The sequence below is a fragment of the Zalophus californianus genome, chromosome 13, assembly GCF_009762305.2.
Source record: "Zalophus californianus isolate mZalCal1 chromosome 13, mZalCal1.pri.v2, whole genome shotgun sequence".
NCBI classification, from domain to species: Eukaryota; Metazoa; Chordata; class Mammalia; order Carnivora; family Otariidae; genus Zalophus; species Zalophus californianus.
Window position 1 is genome coordinate 89300459 of NC_045607.1, and position 21348 is coordinate 89321806.

Below are 21348 nucleotides of genomic sequence, written 5' to 3' on the forward strand. Positions count from 1 at the left end.
CTTTCTCTCTGTCAAGTAAATAAATAAATTTTTAAAATAGAGGATGGTGTTTCCTTTAATCCTTGAAGCTTTTCTTTTTAAAAGTTGATTTACAAGAAACCGGAATGGTGAGTTTCACTTTCGGTTTCCTGAATTTTTCTTCCAAGGGCAGCGAGGAGGGAAGTAACTAAACCCCGCTGCGGGGCTGACCCGGGCGGAGCGGGCAGTGGGCGGGGACGTCGGCCCCTCCCGCCGCCGGCTCCTTAGAGTGTCCCCGGGCCGCTGCCCTGGCAGCCTGCGCACAGCGTGCCGAGCCTCCGCGCCCGCCGCCAGTCCCCCCGCCAGCAGGTAGGGAGCGTCCTTCCCTCGAGAGGTGCCTGTGGCCACCTTGGGTGGCACTTTAAAAAGCAGCTGGTCTCAGAAGACCTTTTCTTTGGGATGGAGAGATGAGAAGGGCCAGGGAAAGCGCGGTGGTTTCACGCGGCAGTAGAGCCGGTACCTGTGTAGGCTATAATAGGAACAGCTGAGACGTTTGACCTTTCTTGGGGGGCGGGGGGGGATTCGGTTTTGCTTAATATCAGTTTTGTAAGTATGTGTTTCTGCACGTTCATGAAGGTGGTCCTGAGGTATGCAGCTGGGTCTAGAGGGAATTCCTAGGCTGGAGGTCGAGCGCCCGGGTCCTAGTTCACCCTTAGCTGCTCTCTAGCAGTACGCTGAGTAAATCATCACGCCTGCGGCGTCTCCTAAGGCTCCCTCCTACTGTAAGTAAGAGCCAGGACACCCCAACCCTAGCTCTTTTTGCTTTATCCCTCTGAGGACCTACAGGAGTCCTGATGGAGAAAGACCATGGTCTTTTTCTTATAATACAGGTAGCGTTTCAAGTATCACTGTTTCACTTTGTTTGCACCTAAAAAAATACCTTGTGTGGTTTTTCTATAGATTATTTTGTTTTTTTAAGATTTTATTTATTTGAGAGAGAGGGGGAAAGCACAGAGGAAGAGGGAGAGGGAGAGGGAGAGGGAGAAGCAGACTCTCCACTGAGCAGAGAGTCCGATGTGGGACTCCATCCCAGGACCCTGAGATCATGACCTGAGCCGAAGGCAGACGCTTAACCAACCAACTGAGCCACCCAGGCGCCCCTCTATGGATTAAATAGTCTTCTAAAATGTGGTGTATATTTTTTTTAATGGCTGCATTCCATGGTACAAAATTAATACCCCATGCTGGACATAAAGATTATTTACAGTTTTTAAGTGTCTTAGCCATTTAGTGAACATCATTGCTTGTAAATCTCTGGGACATTACTGATTATTTCCTTCAGATAAGCTCTTTTAAGTTTAACTACTTAGGCAAAGAGGGAATATTTTAAAAGGCCTTTTGGTGCAAATTGGAAATCACCTTCAAGAAAAAGCCAGTTTACATTGGCAGTTGCCAGCAGTTTTTAAGAACTATGATAGTCTAAAGAAAAAAAAAAATCAGCCTTTTTCAGTGGAGTAGAGTAGGCAGAGGTTACAGGAAGGTAGTTAGAGTGTAGTCTTAAAAGAAGCCACTGAGATAGTGCAGGGATTTGAAGCCACCTGGGAAACATGTAAGAATGTCTCAGGGTGACTGAGGAGGGGAAGGAGTTTGGCACAGGTTCTAGTTGGGTTTAATAGATCAACTCTCTTGATCTATTAATGGGGTGGGTTTTCATCTTGGAGATACATTGTTGAACTCTAGGAATTTTTTTTAAATCAAATTATAGTTTATATACGTCAAATAAAAGTCAAAGGAGACCCTAAACCAACAGCTATCAAGACACTCCTTGTTCCTACTTTTGAGAAAGGAAGCTTGAATTCTTTTGCTGTCTTTACCTCCTACGCTTGCTACCCTTGGGAGATAGAGAAGTACTACCAGTTGCATAGTGTTATAATGAGTTCCCCAGGGACAAACCTGCTTCTCCATCCTGAATGAACCATCATTTCTTCCCTAGTTCACGTTTCCCTGCTCTTTGAATGCTCTTGTCTGGGAATCCAGGTATACCATTATATAGTTTCTGACTTGAAGATGTCAGTGTTCTCTTAGACCAACTGCCCTGATGTGGGGTTTAGGGATCAAAGACCACCGTTATTCACATAGTCTCTCTTCTTTTTGTCCCCACACTAATGACAGCTGTACTCCAAGGGAAGGAAACCTTGGGAAAAGATGGTAGCATGAGGAATTAGGTAAATACCAGGTCTAACCCATCAGCTTCCAGTAAACTTTATTACCCCTAAATTTTTAACCAAATGCTGTAAACATTGGCAAAACTGGTTTTAACCTATGAATGGATTTTATTTCTCTTTGTTTTATTCAGCAGTTCTTTGCTTGGGTATCTTAAGGGGTATCTTACGTTTTCTTTTGAGCAATAAATATATTTCTGTTTATTATATTACAGTATTTTGTAATTGTTGTGTAAGCAACTTTTGCCCAAGGAAAGGTCAGGGAGATAGCTTCTGCATCCTCATTTTCAACAGTCTTCATGTTCTCACGGGCCTGTGTGAGAATAGAGAGAAAGGAGAGAAATAGGAATTATGCACCTAACACTAACAAGAGAATGATGACTTATTTTACTTTATGGTTTTTTATTTTTACCCATATATGTATACATGAACATGAAGGGTTCATACAGATTGATAAGAAACTAATAAGATAAACATGCCAAAAAATGATGAAATAATTCACAAAAGAACCAAAATAACTAACAAACCCATGAAAAATTCAAATTATAACTTTTCAATAATCAAATTAGAAAAAATATTTTTAAAACCATACCCAGTAAAGATACAATGTAACTGGTACCAATTATCCACATGTATCAGGAACCAGGAAGATGTTCTTTCTCCTTGATCAACAATTCCACTTGCGGAAATCTGTCCTTAGGGCCTGGCCTGCAGCCTGGCACACAGTAGGCACTTACCGAATATTTGCTGAATACACAAATATGTATGATATTTTTAAAACTGGAAACAATCTTAAACCTAACAATAGGGGAACTAAACATTATGGGAACACTAAAATACTTAGGAATATCATTCAGTAAAATGGAAAACATTGTAACAGTCAATGAAAAGATGAGTGTGAAATGTATGATAAGGTTATAATTGTTTTTACAAAGATTCACAGGGGGAAAGACGAAGAAAAATGTATACTGGAATGCTCACAGTGGTTACAAGTTTTCTCAGCCTTGGCACTGTTGACACCTAGGCCTAGACAAATCTCTGCTGTGGTGGCTGTCCTACACATTGTAGGATGGTTAGCAGCAACATGACCTTTACCCACTAGAAAGTAGAAATCCTCGCTCCCACCCCACTGCATTTTGAGAACCAAAACTATTTCTAGGCATTAGCAAATGCTTCCTGGGTTAAAGTAATGGAATAGTGGGTGATTTTTCCCCTTCTTTTCTCATTTTCTATATTGTGTTTCTATTACTTAAATAATGAAGAAAAACATAAAAATAAACAAATATCATTCTACCTCAACTCTGATGTGTGAGTTTCTAGGGTTCTTTCCATTCTACCACTCTGTCTCCCAAACGTTCTGCAGCTTAGCAAGGTGAAATGGTTCACTAAATTTGTTTTTTTATTTTTTTCTACTAAGAGGAAAATGTATCTATTTGAAAATGTGGACTCAGAAAAGCAACAAAGAAATCATTAACAATCTCCTCTCCCTTTTTTTTTTCCCTCCCATCCTTTCTTCCTTTTAAAAATTATTTAAAAAATGGGGCATCTGGGTGGCTCTGTCAGTTTAGCATCAGACTCTTGGTTTAGGCTCAGGTCATGATCTCAGGGTCGTGGGATCGAGCTTCTTTTGGGGCTCCTCGCTCAGCATGGAGGCTGCTTGGGATTCTCTCTTTCCATCTCCCTCTGCCTCTCTCCCTGCTCTCTCTCTCATAAATAAATAAATCTTTAAAAGATTATAAAAAAGTGAAAACCTGCTTATCATCCCTCTGATTTCACTCCTAGAGATAATCACTATGAGCATATTGGTATGGATTTTTCTGGACATTTCCTATGTCTAAACACACAGATTTTTCTTCCTTTGTTTTTAAACTAAAGTAGGTTTCTACATGTACAGCTCTGCAACTCACTTTCTACATCTTTGCAAAATCAATACAATTCTGTCCTTAGTGGTATTACATTGTAGGACTATAACAACATTTATTTAACTAGTTAGGCTATCTGGAATATTCCCAGTTTGTGGCTAGAATTATCAATGTCATCACTTCACATGTATTGTTTATATATATGTTTTTGTTTTTGTAGGATACATTTCTAGGAGGGGAAGTGAAAGCTCATATATCAAATACATTTAAAAATTTAGTGGAGATTGTCAAATTGCCTTCCAAAAAAGGTTATATAACTTCACATTCCTACCATTCCTACCTACCCCCCAGTGAGAAAACCCAGTTGTTCATATCTTTACAAACACTAGGAATCTTTATAATTTTAGTAAGCTAATAAGTGAAAAATAGTACCTAATGTTTTAAACTTATACTTTTTTAAAAATTGAGATTGAGCATCCTTTCTGATGTGTAGATGTTGTTTGTATTTCTTATTCTCTGAACTGTATGCTAGAACCTTTTGCTCAATTTTCTGTTGGGTTGTGTGTGGTTTTCTTACTGATTTTGTAGGAGCTCTTTATATATTAGGAGCATAAATCTTCCATCTTATATATGTGTAGCATAGATTAATAGATCATTGATGAGTTTCTATATATGTATACAAGAGGTCAAAGAGACCTTAAGAGGGAAAACAGACTTCTCAAAGTGTGTAAATATATGTATAACACAAGAGGGAAATGTGTTAATAAAGAAACAAACTGAGGGTTCTCGGGGGAGTGGGGGCGGTGGGTTAGCTTGGTGATGGGTATTAAAGAGGGCACGTATAGCATGGAGCACTGGGTGTTATACGCAAACAATGAATCATGGAAAACTACATCAAAAACTAATGATGTAATGTATGGTGATTAACATAACATAATAAAATTTAAAAAAAAAAGAAAATAAACAAATTTGCTGAAATGCAGTTTAAATCTTTATTTATTCCCCTGCTTGAATATAAGGTCCAAAATGAGAGTGATTTTTCTTTCTTGTTCACTGCTGTATTCCTAGTACCTAAAACAGTGCCTGGGACAGAAGAGGTGCTCAATCAGTGTTTGCTGAATTGAAGAATTGGTAGAATTTCAAGCAGAATGACAAAATGAAGAATAGAATCTAGGCAGATACCCCTAAAAGAGTGGCTGTAAGTCATTCACACCTTAGTCTGAATTGGTCAAATTAAACTGTTTCTCCTTCTCACTCCTGCTGCTAGTGGAATCAGTTTATTGAGAGAATAGGATTTATAACTTGGAATAAGCCAAGGACAGAAGAGTAGATTTCTGAAGGATGGCACCTGCGGGAAAAGGGGCATAGCTGGGATGGTGGTACGGGAGGCTTGAGTAGTTAAGGATAGGATGAAAATATTCAGAGGCAAGGGTGGAATAAAAAGCATTAAGAGGTGGGAGATATGAAGTCAGGTTGTCCTTGCTTTGAAATTTTGCACAGTGCAGGTTTGGATTTCTAGATATGCTCCACTGCAGAAAAAACATGAAATAGTTGAGAGGATTTTAGTGCGATATTTTCTTCTTGGCCTCTTTCGAGGGTTCATTATAAGTTTTTTTTCAGGCCTTGTAATTACATTTAAAGATTCTCATCATAGTAACTTTTTTCCGCTTGGCTTTATAGGACTGTGGGTTATAAGTAAAGGTATTAAACTTCTAAATTCCATGCTGCATTTCCACACTAACCAATCAGTCATTTTTCTGGTTATCAGAAGACTATTTCATTTAGAACTGCCAAGACCCATAATGTCTGGATGTTCAATTATTGAATAAAGCATTTTTCTTTTTGCATTTTCCATAATTAGGTCACTCGAGAAAGATGAAGATATTTAGCCTCTTTGCATTCATGGCCTACTGCCATTTGCTGAAAGGTAAGATACCAGGTCCTTTCCTTAGGTTCTATATTTTAAAATATTTTAACTGTAAGTTAAAAACTACAATAATTACTTAAGATGGATGTAAGTTTTTTTGTAGAGAAAATATTCTGTTTTTCCTTCTGTATCTCATAAACCCATTTCATTGGACAAAGATATAGGGAATATGGTTAAACTCAAAAGAAAGAAAATTAACCCATTATCTACTTGTCCATTACCTGTTATCCATTCCCCAGGGATAATTACTGAAACTATCTGTAAATTTTTTGAGGAGTTTCCCATCTTCTGAAAATTGGTCGTCTTTCTCTTCAGCATTTATGATCACAGTTTCCAAGGACCTGTATGTGGTGGAGTACGGCGGCAATGTGACCATGGAGTGCAAATTCCCGATAGAAAAACAGTTAAACCTGCTTGCACTAATTGTTTACTGGGAAATGGAGGATAAGAAAATCATTCAGTTTGTGAACGGGAAGGAAGACCTGCAAGTTCAGCACAGCAGCTACAGCCAGAGGGCCCAGCTGCTGAAGGACCAGCTCTTCTTGGGGAAGGCTGCGCTTCAGATCACAGACGTGAAGTTGCAGGATGCTGGGGTTTACTGCTGCTTGATCGGCTATGGCGGTGCTGACTACAAGCGGATTACTTTGAAAGTTCATGGTAAGAATACATACAGGGGAAGAGGCCCCAGTCTTTATGAAAACCATAACCCAGTGCTGAGCACTTTTCCTTCTTGGAAGTCCACCTTGCTCTCCACAGTGGCAATCTGCACATTCATTCATTCATACACCCCTCCAATGAGCATTTCTCAAACACTTCCTCTTTGGCAGTCCCTGGAGATCCAGAGCCAGACATGGTAGGACCATATTCCACAGTATGTTCGGTTCTGCTAAAAATAAATTCTTAGTCTTTACTTTTTTATTCTAATGAAAGTGATACATGTACTTGCAAATCATTCAGACAGTATGGAAGGGAATAACATGAATTACAAAAGTGTCCTTCCCCCTTCACTGCCGCCTTCCATGGCATGTCAAGTTAGTAGCCACTGTTTGTGTGTCCCTCCAGGAATTTTTTCATTCAACTATAATTTTTAAAAAATTTTATTAAGCCTGCCATCATTTTTCTTCTTTTATACCTCTCTATGTCAAATCCAAATTAATATACTAAAAACAAACCCCACTGTGAGGTTCACATTCAAAAAGGCTTGAAGTCAATCTATAAAGGCAAAAAATAGTATCAAACATAAAGGAAACTGTTCTTTAGAGACAGTATAAGCTATGCTCACTGGGCATATATTCATCTTGAGAATCTACACCGCTGTCATCTTGGAGTTGTAGAGGAACTGTGAGTATCAAATTCCCAGGTACTGACCCACAAATATGTCATCAGGTCACCTGCGTTCAAAGTTTTGTGTTGCTACTAGATAAGAAAAGGAAAACACCTTAGCTGACCCCCTCTACTTTCACTGTTAAGATTCACAGAATTGAGAGATGAAAGGATCCCAAGTAAGAGCAGCTAATCCAAACTCCTGAAGAACAGAAATCCCCCTAAGGGATCTTCTGCTCACATTCTTTCCACAATCATACCCGGTCACTTGGACCTCCCTTCCATAGCCTTTTGAAATTATTGTCTGAAACTGAGCTGATATCTACCCTCTCTAGTCATAGTTTTGAGATTATCTGCCTGCTTCTTTTGTTTACATGATGACCTTTGAATTTGTGATCAGAATCCAGTCATCACTCCTTGTTCTTTCCATTCTGGCTTAACTACCTTCAATCTGAAGATCAATATTACAAGTAGAAGAAGTTTACATTTATCATAAAGGGATAAATGATCGTTGTAAACTCAGTCAAAATTTTAGAGCAACTGGGAGAAATGCATCTATTTTAATGGCACATTACTGGGTTTCTGATTCTGGATCAATTCATGCTACTGTGGTCAAGAAGATGTCACTTGTATTGGGAAGTAGATTTAATTTCCATTATATTTTGCCGTATACTTCTCCAGAACAGTGATATTTATGAAAGCAAGCTGGTGGGATCCCAATTTGGGATTTTTCAACTTTTCTTCAGCCATCAGCAAATATCAGGCACTGACTGTGTTTCATGACCTTAAAGAAATTATCAACACTTAGCCCCATGAGTGACCAGCATTGCTGGATCCGGGCTGGGGAGGAAGAACGTAAGCCTGGCAGTCAGGTGAAAGGAAGTATAGAGTGTAAGTTTCTGCTTCTAGAAGAGAGGGTCTCTCATCAGCCCTCAGGGAGTATGCGAAGGGTAGGACAGCTGTCCTGTAACAAGGAAGGGTGTTCCTTCAGGTCCTCTGGGCTCTGTAATGTCCGCTGCGGATCTGTGATGTCCCTTGTTGTGGCTCAACACAGTAGGAAACATTTGGGCACTGAAGGTTTTTCCAAGAAGGGGTTCCTGATAGAGCAAAGCAGATGACCAGCCAGATTTGAGGATCTGATTTGTTTTGACCATTTCGTTTTATATTATAAATTACTAAATTGGCATCCTAGTCCCAGTCCGTTTTGTGGTCATTTGCACACAGTGGTCTTGGGTGTTGAGTTGAGCTACACTGAGAGCAAGCCAGCCACCAAGCTTCGCTTGCATTGAGGCGGTGTCACCAATGGAAATGGTCCTCTTGCATGAGCTTCACACTCAAGGAAGTACAATTCCTGAGTCACCTCTCTATGCAAATGATTTCACAGTAACACTTCTCTTCCCATCACGGCAAACATGTGGTGGCACAGCTTCCCCACAGGGAGTTTACTAACCATGGGATTTTATAGGTGAAGCATTTCAAAACTGAAATGTGTTCAGAGTTTAGTTTTGGATTAACTCAATTATTATTATCACTGTGGGTATTATTGCACCTTTCGTGTTTATCAGTTTAAATATCATACTCTCAGGCATCTGACTTCCAATTGAGAATGCTGTTTTTCCTTAATCATCGAACCTAATAGTGAGGAAAATGAAATACCCATTTATACTTTAAAGACCTTAAATGGGATTAGGCAACTGAAAGAACGAAGTATTGCATAGCTCTCCTGATAAAGCTAATTTGTTCACATGAATCCAGGATTAACTGCCATCATTCTCCACTGACACCGTCTCTCCCTGATTCACCAGCCAGCCTCTAGATTTTTTTCTATAGTATTCTTTCCCATCTAATGAATCATGTAACCTGTTCATTCCCATCTAACACATATAAATGCACCTGTTTTATTATCGCTCTCCTCTTTCTTGAATATACACTCCACAAAGGCAGAGATTTTGGTCTGTTTTATTCACTGCTCTATCCCTAGGACTTGGCATACAGGAGGAGTTTGACAGAGCACACAAAAATTTTTGTTGAATGAATGAATGAATGAATGAATGAATGAAATAGTTCCTCAAATAGGATAGGGTAAAAATTTTGAAACATGAACAGGTTTGAATATGTGAAAACTTATTTTGAAGTCTGTTCCTGAGGAATTGCCAGTACTTTCTGAAGACTATTACATGAGTACACTTAAGTGGTAGTAGTAAGAAGAGGAGGGGCAGCTCTAGTAGCAATCATAGTAGTAATTAACACTTACGTAGTACCTATTATGTGCCAGGCCCTGTCCTAAGCATTTGGCCTATACTAACTCATTTAATCCTCAATGACTCTATGGGGCAGGGGCTTCATTTCTCTAAGATGCATGTTTTCACATTTTACTGTCTCTGTATCTAAGTGTGTCTTTCAATAGATGGCATCTTAGATTCAATGATGTGTGTGGTGTTATTCTCATTTTATGAAGGATTAAATTGAGGCCCAAAGAAATTAAGTAATTTACCCAAGTTCACTCAACCATTAAGTGGTAAAGCCAGGTTCTGAACTCAGGTAATCTAGTTCTGAAGTCTGTGCCCGTAACAACCAGGTTTTACTCCCAGCATTTATACCTCCAGAGTGTGTATGAAGTTGTATATTGACTTTAAAACTACAGTGAGCTCTTCTTAGTCTTGATGTGACCATTGGATTAGCACATGTGTACTCTATATCTAGTAAACCAGGAGTCTGCAAATGTTTTTGATAACTTGCTTCATCAGTAAAGCATGTTAGCTAATACGTGTGTATTTGTGTGTGTGTAGTTAGAAGGGATATACTTGTGCTACTGTAAAGGATATAGCATAAGAAATTGACATTTTTAAAAGGTAAAAGAAGTTGAACATCACTAACTTTGTATGGTTCAAACTAATGCATTGTACATTCTATAAATGTATAAAATAGAAATTTTTAGAGGTAGAAATAAAACTTTAATCATATTTTAATGCCTTGTTAATTATGATGATTCACTATCATTAGCTAATACTTCAAGGTGAAATTCATTGTTAACAAAGGTGGATGGTCTTGACAATCTTGAGTTTTTGGTTTGGTTTTTGTTTTTAGTTTCAGGTGTACAGTATAGGGATTCAGCACTTCACACAGCAGCCAGTGCTCCTCACAAGTGCCTTTCTGAATCCCCATCACCTCTTCAGCCCATCCTTCCGCCCACCTCCCTTCTGGTAACCATCAGTTTGTTCTCTACAGTGAAGAGTCTGTTGCTTCATTTACCTCTCTCTCTCTTTTTTTCCCCATGCTTATTTGTTTTGTTTCTTAAATTCCACATATGAGTGAAATCATATGGTTTTTGTCTTTCTTTGACTATTTCACTTAGTATTGTACTCTCTAGCTCCATCCACATCATTGCAAATAAAAAAGATTTCATTCTTTTTTATGACTGAGTAATATTTCCTGTGTGTGTGTGTGTGTGTGTGTGTGTGTGTGTGTGTGTTTATATGCACATACATACCACATTTTCTTTATCCATTTATCAGTCAACGGACAAATGGGCTATTTCCATAATTTGGCTATTGTAGGAAAACAGTATGGAGGTTGCTCAAAAAGTTAAAATAGAACTACCCTGTGATCCAGCAATTGCCCTACTAGGCATTTACCCAAACGATACAGAAATACTGAGTCAAAGGGTTACATGCACCACAGTGTCTATAGCAGCATTATCTACAATCTTGAGGGTTTTTAAACCAACACCTTATCAGGTCCAATTAGGTACTTATTGTTTTAACTTCATAAAGTGGTGGTAAAAAAATTGTCCGTCCTGCCACTTCCTTGTGGTTTGTGCTTGAAGTGTTAGTATTCCATCCTCAGTTTTGTTGTGGGAAAATTTTTAATTGGTGGTTCATTTTGTAAGCAGGTTAGTCTAGTTAAAATTAAATAAGAGAATCTGGAAATCTGTAATAAGCCCAAAGGAGTCACTGTTCTCCTTTGGTGTTATAAAATTTCCCTTTTCCCCTAAGACCCTCATATGGCATACAAAGTGAGGCCCATTGTCAATTCGTAAAGTTTATTAAGCTTAGATTATTTCTTAATTATTATGATAAAAATATATAAGTGGAAGTTCTAATATTTTCTTCCAGTATCCCAACACATGTGCCCTACTTTAGAGACTAGAATAGTGGATATCTAATCAATGAGTAGAACTATTCCACTCATTTATTGGGCCCTGAGAAGTATACCACATTTATACACATGCTTAGGCATGAAGCAACATTCTCCTTTATTATTCCGTTAAAAATTTTAAGAGTAAAAAAGCAAACATTTTACCTTTAATACTTTACCATTATCTGTGATTTTAGTCTTGAAAACTAAATTGCCCAGAAATCAAGCTCTGTGCTATGTGAACCAGACACTGTTACGGTAATACTCTTTCAGGAAGTATAATCAGTGTATTTATTTTTTTAAAAGATTCTTAAATATAACACATACAAGGTTGAGGACTCAAGTACTCACATCGTTATTTCAGACTTGTTTGATTCTTAGTGTTTTGTATTAAATCTCTGTGAATATATCTTACCACAAAGCCATTGTTAAACCTTTTGTAAAGGAATGGAGAGTCAAGGCTCTGGGTGGAACACTGGTGGTTACACTAAAGTAGTAGGAGTAAAACAAAGATTATACCAATAGAATAATGACATGTTACCATGCTTGTCATAAATAAACATAAATAAAGATCTTAGGGATGTAAATGCATTAAATAATCTACTAAAATAGTACACATGGTATCTTAATCCTAAAAGGTCCCAAACCAATGAGCTAAATTTTAATCGATGATCTAAAATTTGAACTTTCTTTGAGTATAATAATTATTTAAATGACTTATTCAAATAGCCAGCATAAAAAAGTTCAAAAAATAAGTATCATAATGTGGTATTCTGGATGAGATCCTAGAATAGAAAAAGGACATTAGGGAAAAAAGTGAAATGGAACGAAATGTGAAGTTTAGCTAATAGTAATGTGCTAACATTGGTTCCATAGTTATGACAAATGCACCATGGTAATATAAGATGTTAACAGTAGGGGGGAACTGGGTGATAGGTATGGGGGGACTTTCGACTATCTTTGCCATTTTTCTGTAAATCTAAAAATTTTTTTAAAAGATTTTATTTATATGGGAGAGAGAGAATGAGAGATAGAGAGCACGAGAGGGAGGAGGGTCAGAGGGAGAAGCAGACTCCCTGCTGAGCAGGGAGCCCGATGTGGGACTCGATCCCGGGACTCCAGAATCATGACCCGAGCCGAAGGCAGTCGCTTAACCAACTGAGCCACCCAGGCACCCCGAAAACTATTTTGAAGTAAAAAATAAATTCAAACTTTAAAAAGTGTTATCCAGGAGCACATACCAGTTTTTATAATGATACCGTATTCTTTTCATACTTAATTTCTGATCATTGACTCACAGTTGGAAAAGTGAATGGCACATGAAAATCAGATTTTCTGTTTATTAAATAAAGTCTAAGAAAACCGTGCTGGGCAGCTGGAGAGGTTCATGTTACGAAGACAGCATTACAACAACAAAAAGAAAATATCCAGGAATAAATTTAAGAAGAAATGGGTTGGCCCTATGCAAAAACTATAAAGCATTATGAGAAAGATACAAGGACTTGATTAAATGGACAGACATATTTTATATTTGGATAGAAAGACTATTGGTTTAAAGATGACAGTTCTCTTTAATCTGTGCATTTACTTGGAGCCCAATAAAAATAGCAATATGATTTTAGGTAGTTGTTCCTTTGAGCTCAAACGTAGCCCAACTATGAACGGGCGAGTTGGAGCAGAGCTAACGGGTTCCTCACTGCTGAGACATCTGAACATCAAGCTTATTTCTCTGAGAACCCGCCTGAATTGATACTTTTCCTAAGGTAGACAACACCAAGCCACGTATCTAGTTTTGTCCTAAGTGAAAGCCCTGACTTCTTTTTGCTCATGACCTAGCCCCATACCGCAAAATCAACCAAAGAATTTCTGTGGATCCTGTCACCTCTGAACACGAACTAATGTGTCAGGCTGAGGGTTACCCTGAGGCTGAAGTCATCTGGACAAGCAGTGACCATCGAGTACTGAGTGGCAAAACCACCATCACTAATTCCAACAGGGAGGAGAAGCTTTTCAATGTGACCAGCACACTCAGAGTCAACACAACAGCTTACGAGATTTTCTACTGCACTTTTCGAAGATCAGGTCCTGAGGGAAACAGAAACAATACCGCTAAGTTGGTCATTCCAGGTAATATTCTGAATGTCTCTATTCAAATGTGCCTACTGCTGTCCTATGGCCTCTAGCATGGTCCCTGTTCATTGTAGGCATCCATCATTCATTGAATAAGTGAATGCATGTATAACACTATACAAAATGCTTCTTCCTCTCCATCCAAGTCCATATTGCTGTTTAATAAACATTCAGCAAATATTTATTGAGTATGCCCTATGTGCCAGGCAGCAGGGGCTCATAGAAGAGTAAGACACTGTTCACACTCTCCAGGAAACAGATAAGAAACAGATAAGGCAATCCCATCCCATGTAGGAGATGGTCTGAGGAAGACTCAGCTCAGGCAGTGTTTCAGGAATCCAGATCCCAGCACATCAGAGCTGCTCCTCTCTTTCCAGGGTTTCTGTGGTAACAAGCAAATGGAACGTACCCCATCTGTCCACCCGACCCCCAAGATAGTCTATGACATTTCAACACAAAGCGGTCTATCTGCTTAGTGTGTAAGACATAAGGTTTTGGTCCCTGCCTAAGTTCCTCAACTTCTGTGTGCTTCACTTTCCCTAGTTATAACAGTTATAAACTATCGGGCAAGGTTACCATAGGGGCGAATGAGCTACAGCATATGAAAATGATTTGAGGCTCTTGCCTGCACAGACTCAATTATTTTTTTTCTTACTACCCTACAGGAGTGGGTACGGTGGGCTGCATAGTCTGATGAGAGGCTGAGACCTTTAGAGAAAGTGAGGCAGGAGAGCATGATGTTAACATAAACCCAGAGGTGTTCTGAGAGGCACTTCTCAATGCCCCCTCTTCTAGTAGATGTTGCCAGTATAGCTTCAGCTACTTCAGAAAAAACAACTAAGAACTTGGGTGGAAAAGTCAACCAATAGGAAAAGGCAATACAGGATGGTCCCATGAATGAAAAGAGTAAAAAAAAAAAAAAGTCGAGAAACTTAAAAAGATGCTCTTACTGGGTTATGAGTCACTTTGGTAGCTAGGGCGGCATTCATGGGTTCCTGCCATTTAAAAGTTGCTTTATGACAGCCTATCTGTGGGAAGACTTAGGGTAATTCACCTAACTGCTTGGGGTCTGTTTCCTCATCTATCACCTCGGATTTTTTTTTAACATCTTGCCTGCCTAAACTGAACTTATTTTGAGATTGAAATAAAATAGATATAAACAGGCTTTGTAAACTGTAAGCTACCAGAGGAAGGCTGACCACTGTTGTGGCTTTAAAGCTTGAACGATGTCGTCAGGGATCGTGACCGATGGAGGGAGGAGGGAGTTAGCAGTCTCTGAGCATCGTGTGCCAGGGGACCCCTTTTCTTCCTTCATGGAACCACAGACAGATTGGTAAGAAGTACCCAGGATTCGATGTCCTGAGATGTTCAAACTGAGAAAGAAAAGATAGCAAGCGATGGCCCTGAATCATGGCCACGTACACTAGGACTAGGAGGTGGAAGCTCTCGGGCAGGACCAGTTGGCCTTCCTGTCCCATCTTTACCACGTACAACAGGCCGCTAGCTTCTAGATTAAAGAATGCAAGAGAGGTCACCGAGCCTCCCTTTTAGGACTGAGCAGCAACTACCTGTGTGTGATAAGCACTTCACAAATACTGGCCTCCCAATAAATTTATTATCATTTCCATTTTGTAAGCAGGTGAAAGGATTTGCCTGAGATCTCAAAGCTAGTGAGTGGCAGCAGAATGTAACCCCAGCCCATCTGTCCAAAGCCTGGGCTGCTTCCCCTTTTCTGGGCTGCTCCCGTTTTCCTGCCAGCATCCCACCATTCCAGCCACTCACTGTAACCCAAAGCTAACCGAAATTCAACTTCAAGGATGATTATTCTCTTGACCCCTTCCCATCAAAATTTCATCTTTGGTTTCTTTTTGTTTTCTTTTGTTTTTCAGAACCCCTTCCAGTTCCACCAAATGAGAGGACTCACTTCGTGGTTCTGGGAGCTGTCCTGGTGTTTCTTGCTGTAACCCTAGCAGTCATCTGTCTAAAGAGAAATGGTATCTCCTTTATTGCAATGGTCTCCACTGGGCATATGGGGCAATGTAACGGGGCTGCTAACTGTTCTCACGGCAGCACTTACAGGCAGAGCCAGGGATGCTCAGCCTTCTGTAATGTGCGGCTCAGTCCCACGTAACAGGGAACTCTCCTCCCCAGAATGCTAGTGGTGGCCCAATCAGGAAACACAGATTTATAAAATGCTGCCTTCCTATTAGCATTCTCTTCTAGGGCCAACTTTCAATTATGCAAAGTGGGTTTCAGCTATGCTACCATGTGAAACTGTGTCTCATCTCTTACTCCAGTCATGTTCGTTTCATTGTCCCGCAGCATAGCTTATATTGGAAGGTGGCAGTGAACACTTGTAGGAGCATTTCCAAGGGGGTGACAGTTGGATCGTAGCTGCAGTGAAACCTGATTTGCCTTTGCAAGGTGGCACAAAGACATTCCACTATTCAATAGCAATGACAGCAAAGCCCAGCAGGATTGCTGGGTGAAGATCATGTGTGGGGGGTGAGAGGTGGGAGAATGGGTATGTACAGAGGGTGAAGAAGACCAAGCTCCGTACAGTTTCTTTCCATCATGCAAATAACCACAGACTTAGAGTAAGGGACAAAAAGCTAAAATGCCTGTCAGCTTCAGTTGAATTTGAGTCTTGCATTAGTTGCACTGTTATATTGAGCTGGTTTCTGGGCACCCTAAGGAATAAAAATAGTTTTTTTCTGTAGAGCGGTGATGGTTTTACCATAGAGTATTTTACAAGATTTCTGGCTGAGGGTGCTATATAGTTTTCAAAGTAATTTCCATGTGTTTATTTCTCTATTTGCCCATGGGAACAATTAAAACACAGGAAAATGCATCTATTCAAATAATTTCCTCCCCTTTTAAGATGATTCAAAGTAGACATTTCCCCCAGTACTTTGAGAAGTATAGCAGGGGATCCAGTGATGATCTGTGTGTAGAGTTATCTGAGGTCAAATAGGGAAGTGGAAGATGGAAGGGAATTCCAATGGTGGTTGAAAAATTCCCCACAGCCCCTTAAAAGGATGGGTGGATCTGGGAAAGTGGTGTAATTGAGTAGAGGTCAGCTATTTCTAAAGAATAGGTATTTAACAGAACTGAGACAATTAGCCAGAATACAAAGCTCAAGGTCCAATGATAATGATGATCCTGAGATGGAGTTGATTTGTCCAAGGAAGTAACTCTTGCCAACTTGCATTTTGAATATTTCCCTATGAAAAGTAATTAGTCATCATTAGGGATGTATAATAAAGTGCCTCAGTGTATGGTCTATCTTTGAGGGAAGGATGGAGAATTAAAAGTGTATATTCCTAAAGAAAATCTAGGAGTGGGGCACCTGGTTGGCTCAGTCAGAAGACCATGCGACTCTTGATCTTGGGGTCGTGACTTTGAGCCCTACGTTGGGTGTAGAGATTACTAAAAAAAATAAATAAAAAATAAAATCTAGGAGCAAAAGCATATGCCCTAAATTGTTGAATTGACCTCAGGGGTTGGAACCCATGGAATAAATTCAGAAGTCTACCAGATTTCCTAGGGGATTAAAAATGTTTCATAGGAACTTGGAATTCAAACTTGAGTCACTACGTGGGATGTAGAGTTGTGTTACATGGGAATAAAAATGACTTTTTTTTTTCTCAAGGGAAAATGATGGATGTGGAAAAATGTGGCATCCGAGATAGGATCTCAAAGAAACAAAATGGTAAGAATATTAGCAGGGGTTAGGAAGTTGAAAGTTTTAAAAAGAAAAAAAAGTTAAAGTAATAAAAAGGAGAAAGCTATCAACCATAATCTCTCCTCACTTTGAAAGAATGCTGGCTCTTGGAGCTACTGACCCCTCTTTGCCTCACAATTCTAATATAAGAACTCTCCCCATAGTCCAAGGAGATTTAGAGATGGCCCTGGAGTGTAGAGTCGTGAGCATCTTTGGGGATGGGGGAGGAAGCATCTTCTCTCTGCTAGATTTATAGCTCTGCATCCTAACAGCTCCCTGCAAAAGGGGACTAAGTTGACATGTGGGTGAGTAACGTAGATAGATAGAGAGAGAGAGAGAGAGAGAGAGAGATAAAACTTGAGTAGCAGGCACTATGTTAACTGCTTCATATGCAGTGCCTCGTTTAATCTCCCCCCAACAAAATCAAAGAGATAAATACTAGGATATTTCCCATCTTACAGTAGAAAAAACCAGAGAGTCAAGAAAATATATATCAAATTGCCCAAGGACTCATACCTGAGAGAAATCAGGCTTTGGAGCCCACTAGCCTGACTATAGAACTTTACTCTTAACTTACCACTTAAATTCATTTCACCAAAAATGTGTTCCTTTATAAGAGGTGAGAAAGACTTTACCCACCTGACTGAACTAAGAAGAAAGTTATATTAAGATTTCTAATTCTTTTTAATGCAGTTAGAAACCAAACTTCACAAGCCCTAATTTAAAGTAATCTAAGTAGTTTGGATGAGCTCAGGCAGGTTTCGTTATGTGGTCAATTCCATTCAACTGTTTTATAAAACTAAATAGTGAATGTTGTTTGGAGTATCCTAGGGTGGCCAACCATCTCTCTTGATTTGCCCATAATTAAGGGGTTTTTCAGGACATGGGACTTTCGGTTTTAAAACCAGAACAAACCCGGGCAAACCAGATGGTTGGTTACACTTTATTACATAAAGATAATTTGACCTAAATATAATCTGCGTCTCTCTCATTGCAAATATACTCTGTCATCTAGCAAATATGAGTTGTGTTTGTCATTATCATTCTCCAGATATACAATTTGAAGAGACATAAACCAGCACTGAAACTGCTGATCTTAAAGCAGGGATTCTCAGCCTGTGGTCTGAGTTTGGCAGAGCTACACATGACCAGAGCAGTGCAGTGGGCCAGGCAAGCTGCAGATGCTGTAGGACTGACCAGATCCAATCACTCGGCAGTGGAAGCTGGGAGAGAAGAGGAGAACAAAGCAAGAAGGAGCAGAGCGGGTAGCCTGCAAGGAGACCTTGGTACTTCAGAATGACTGGGAGACCCATGGGCGCCTACGGGACAGAGGAGGGCTGCTTCTGAAAGATGAGCCCCCACACAAACTGTCCATCGCTCATCCTAGGAAAACAAGTTGAGATTCCCTGATGTAATGGTCAGTTCCTGCAGAAGTGCCCTTTGCCTTCACTCAACGTCGCTGTTTGTCGTCTGTATGACTGAGAGTCCCAGTGTTGCAACCGTATTTAAGTATGTTATTTCTATTTATTTTGAGTCTTTGGAGTCTTGTCACGTGAGTGTGGTTGCGCATGATTTCTTTGGAAGATATATTGTAGAAGAAGTTAAAATTTTGTCACAAAACTAAACTTACTGCTTAGTGAATTGTGCATGTTCAATAAAATGTGTAGTACTTATAAGGTGCTTATAAGGTCCTTGGTACCCTCCACAGCCACCAGGACATAGGAAGCATAGAGAACAGGCCCGGGGTTTGTATAGGATATTACCTTGTTTAACCCACCAGTACTTTCTTTGCCTTGAATAATCTTATTCTCAGACCCTACGGTAAGATATGTTTACTGCAGTATCTGTTCCATTTTAAGTATCCGTGTTAACAACGATGTGGTATCCTACACACAGAATCTCATTTAATGCCTAGGATAGCTGTGTTGTGGTAAGCACTCTTTTCAAACCCATTTCACAGCTGAGGGAGCAGAGAGCTAAAGTAACTTGCCTGAGTCAGTAAGTAGCAGACCTCAGATTTCCACCGCTGTCACCCACAGTCCTTTTAGAATAAAGTCTAGAGCTGTGTTTTGCTTTAAGAAATTCATTCAGAAAACATGTAGGAAGCACCCATGTCAGTGTGCCAGGCAGTGATTGAGCAAGACAAAGAACCTCTCTTCCAGGAGCTCATAGTATCATGGGGAGATTGATAAGGAAATTCATTATTACAGTTCGGTGCAGTGTCATAGCATAAGGTGTCGGAGGAGAATGACGACGTGAACAGGAGAGTCTAGAAAGGCTGCCAAAGGGAGGGCATGCCCTGGACAGCCCGGCAGTGTGTTCCCTGGAAGGTGAAAATAGATTTTAATCAAAGTGATTTTAGTTTATGAGGGTAAGTCAGTATTTTTTAAAAATTGTGGAAGATAACTCTTGAGTTCCTTTTCTATCATTATATTTGTGTCTGATTTATTTGCCTTTGCCATGCAATCTGATGCTTATGTGTATGGTGTTGGTATTGTTCAGCAGTTCTCTCTTTTTTTATTTAAGTGCTGCTAAAGTTTGAATTCAAAGCTTTCCATGATTCAAAATTCAGAAGGTCCAAGAGGAGACATTAAAAAGTCCCCATTCCATCCTCCTAGCCATCGGATTTCCTTCCCAGAAGCAGCCACTCTTGTCTTTTGTTCTTGTAGTCTTCTGAAGATAGTCTATGAATATATGTAGATATATAAAGTATATTTTTTATTCACATAAGTGGTAATACACTATTCGCCTGCTGTGCACTTTGCTATTTTTATTTAATGTATTATTTCTTACCGGACCATTGGAACAAATGTAAAGTTCCCAGAGGCCAGGCACTGTGCCTTGTTTATTTCTAGATCAGCATTTCCATAGCCTGTTAGTATCTTTTATAAGACTTAGTACATGCTAAATATGTACTTCATCGATGCTTGGACAACGAGCATTTGTTGACTTACTGCTCTATGACTGAGTTTGGATTTGGTTTATTTTGCATTTCCCAAAGTGAGACCGTTGGGTTCTCCAGGGTACACTGGCTCAGCCTAGTCCTAAAGGCTGACTTTATTACTAATTCTGCATGACAGAATCATGTCTGGAACTTGTGTTTTTTCCTACCTGTTTTCTCTTGAGTAAAAGAACTGGGCTTTGATATTGCAGTTGCGAAAAGACAGGGATGGGTTTTTTGTTTTTGTTTTTTTGGAAATTCCAGTAATGTACCTTGACTCTCGCCTCTGCTAGAAAAGGCCGTGAGCTGTGCCTGAACCCCTTAGTCAGACCAGTTCTCATCACTACATAGATCTAAGGTGTTGCATTTCAAAGGCTTTGAGGTTCCCATGCCTCCCAGCGTATTCCTGCTCTCTTGGCCATTGACCTGGATTATCGACAAAGAAAACCTTTGTTTTGCCGCATGTCAAGGCTGAAGAAACAGAATCTCCAACAGAAGTCTTTCTGTTGTCTTTTCACACATGTTCGTCTGTACGGCATCCCTTGTTTGTGTGACGTATAAGGAGCATTGTGGCTGAGCGGGAATACAGTCTATTCACTCCATTCCTAAATGTCAATGCCCTCTTGCGGTGTTGGATTTGTAAGGCACTTTATCTCCTTGTCTTGTGTTTCACTCTAAAGGACATGCAGAGAGGATATTTTGTTCTGCATTTTAATTTTAATTGTCATTGTTTACACCTGCATTAATTTAATAAAATATTCTTATTTATTTTGTTCCTTGGCGCACCAGCATGTCCACTGTCTTGTTTTCTAGGCTTTATAAAACCACACCCAGTTTAATGTCCCAGTGGGAAAAGTTACTGGGAATATCTGCAGCTACCTTCCTAGTTCTTTACTTCATGGTTGCTGTTTATGCAACTTACTCTTAGTTCTGTGCGTTGAAAAATACCGAAAAAAGTATTTTCTTCCAAAAGAATGTATTGAAAACTTTCCTTCCCCTCTTACTCTGTAGCTTCTTTTAAGACAATACCAAGAAAAGAGTCAAAATTGTGTTGTACAAATTGGAGACCTGAAGGAGGGGGGTGAGAGAGGAGTGGTCCCCAAGACAGCTCTGCGGCGACAAAG

At 39.7% G+C, this 21348-nt stretch overlaps 1 protein-coding gene across 4 annotated transcripts; it reads left to right on the forward strand.

Moving 5' to 3' along the window:
• The first annotated feature begins 232 nt into the window (after positions 1 to 232).
• CD274 (CD274 molecule) lies at positions 233 to 21000 on the forward strand. Of its 4 annotated transcripts, none has more exons than XM_027615824.1 (8): positions 249 to 327; positions 595 to 740; positions 5904 to 5969; positions 6285 to 6626; positions 13266 to 13556; positions 15449 to 15553; positions 17212 to 17271; positions 18335 to 21000. In XM_027615824.1, exons 3-8 carry the CDS (start codon positions 5918 to 5920, stop codon positions 18355 to 18357), a joined length of 873 nt encoding a protein of 290 aa, XP_027471625.1. In that variant the 5' UTR covers positions 249 to 327; positions 595 to 740; positions 5904 to 5917; the 3' UTR covers positions 18358 to 21000. The 4 variants fall into 4 exon arrangements, with proteins under 4 accessions (XP_027471623.1, XP_027471626.1, XP_027471625.1 ...); XM_027615823.2 differs by lacking the exon at positions 595 to 740 and adding an exon at positions 5111 to 5240 and having other exon boundaries at positions 312 to 327; XM_027615822.1 differs by lacking the exon at positions 595 to 740 and having other exon boundaries at positions 233 to 327.
• Positions 21001 to 21348: the final 348 nt, after the last annotated feature.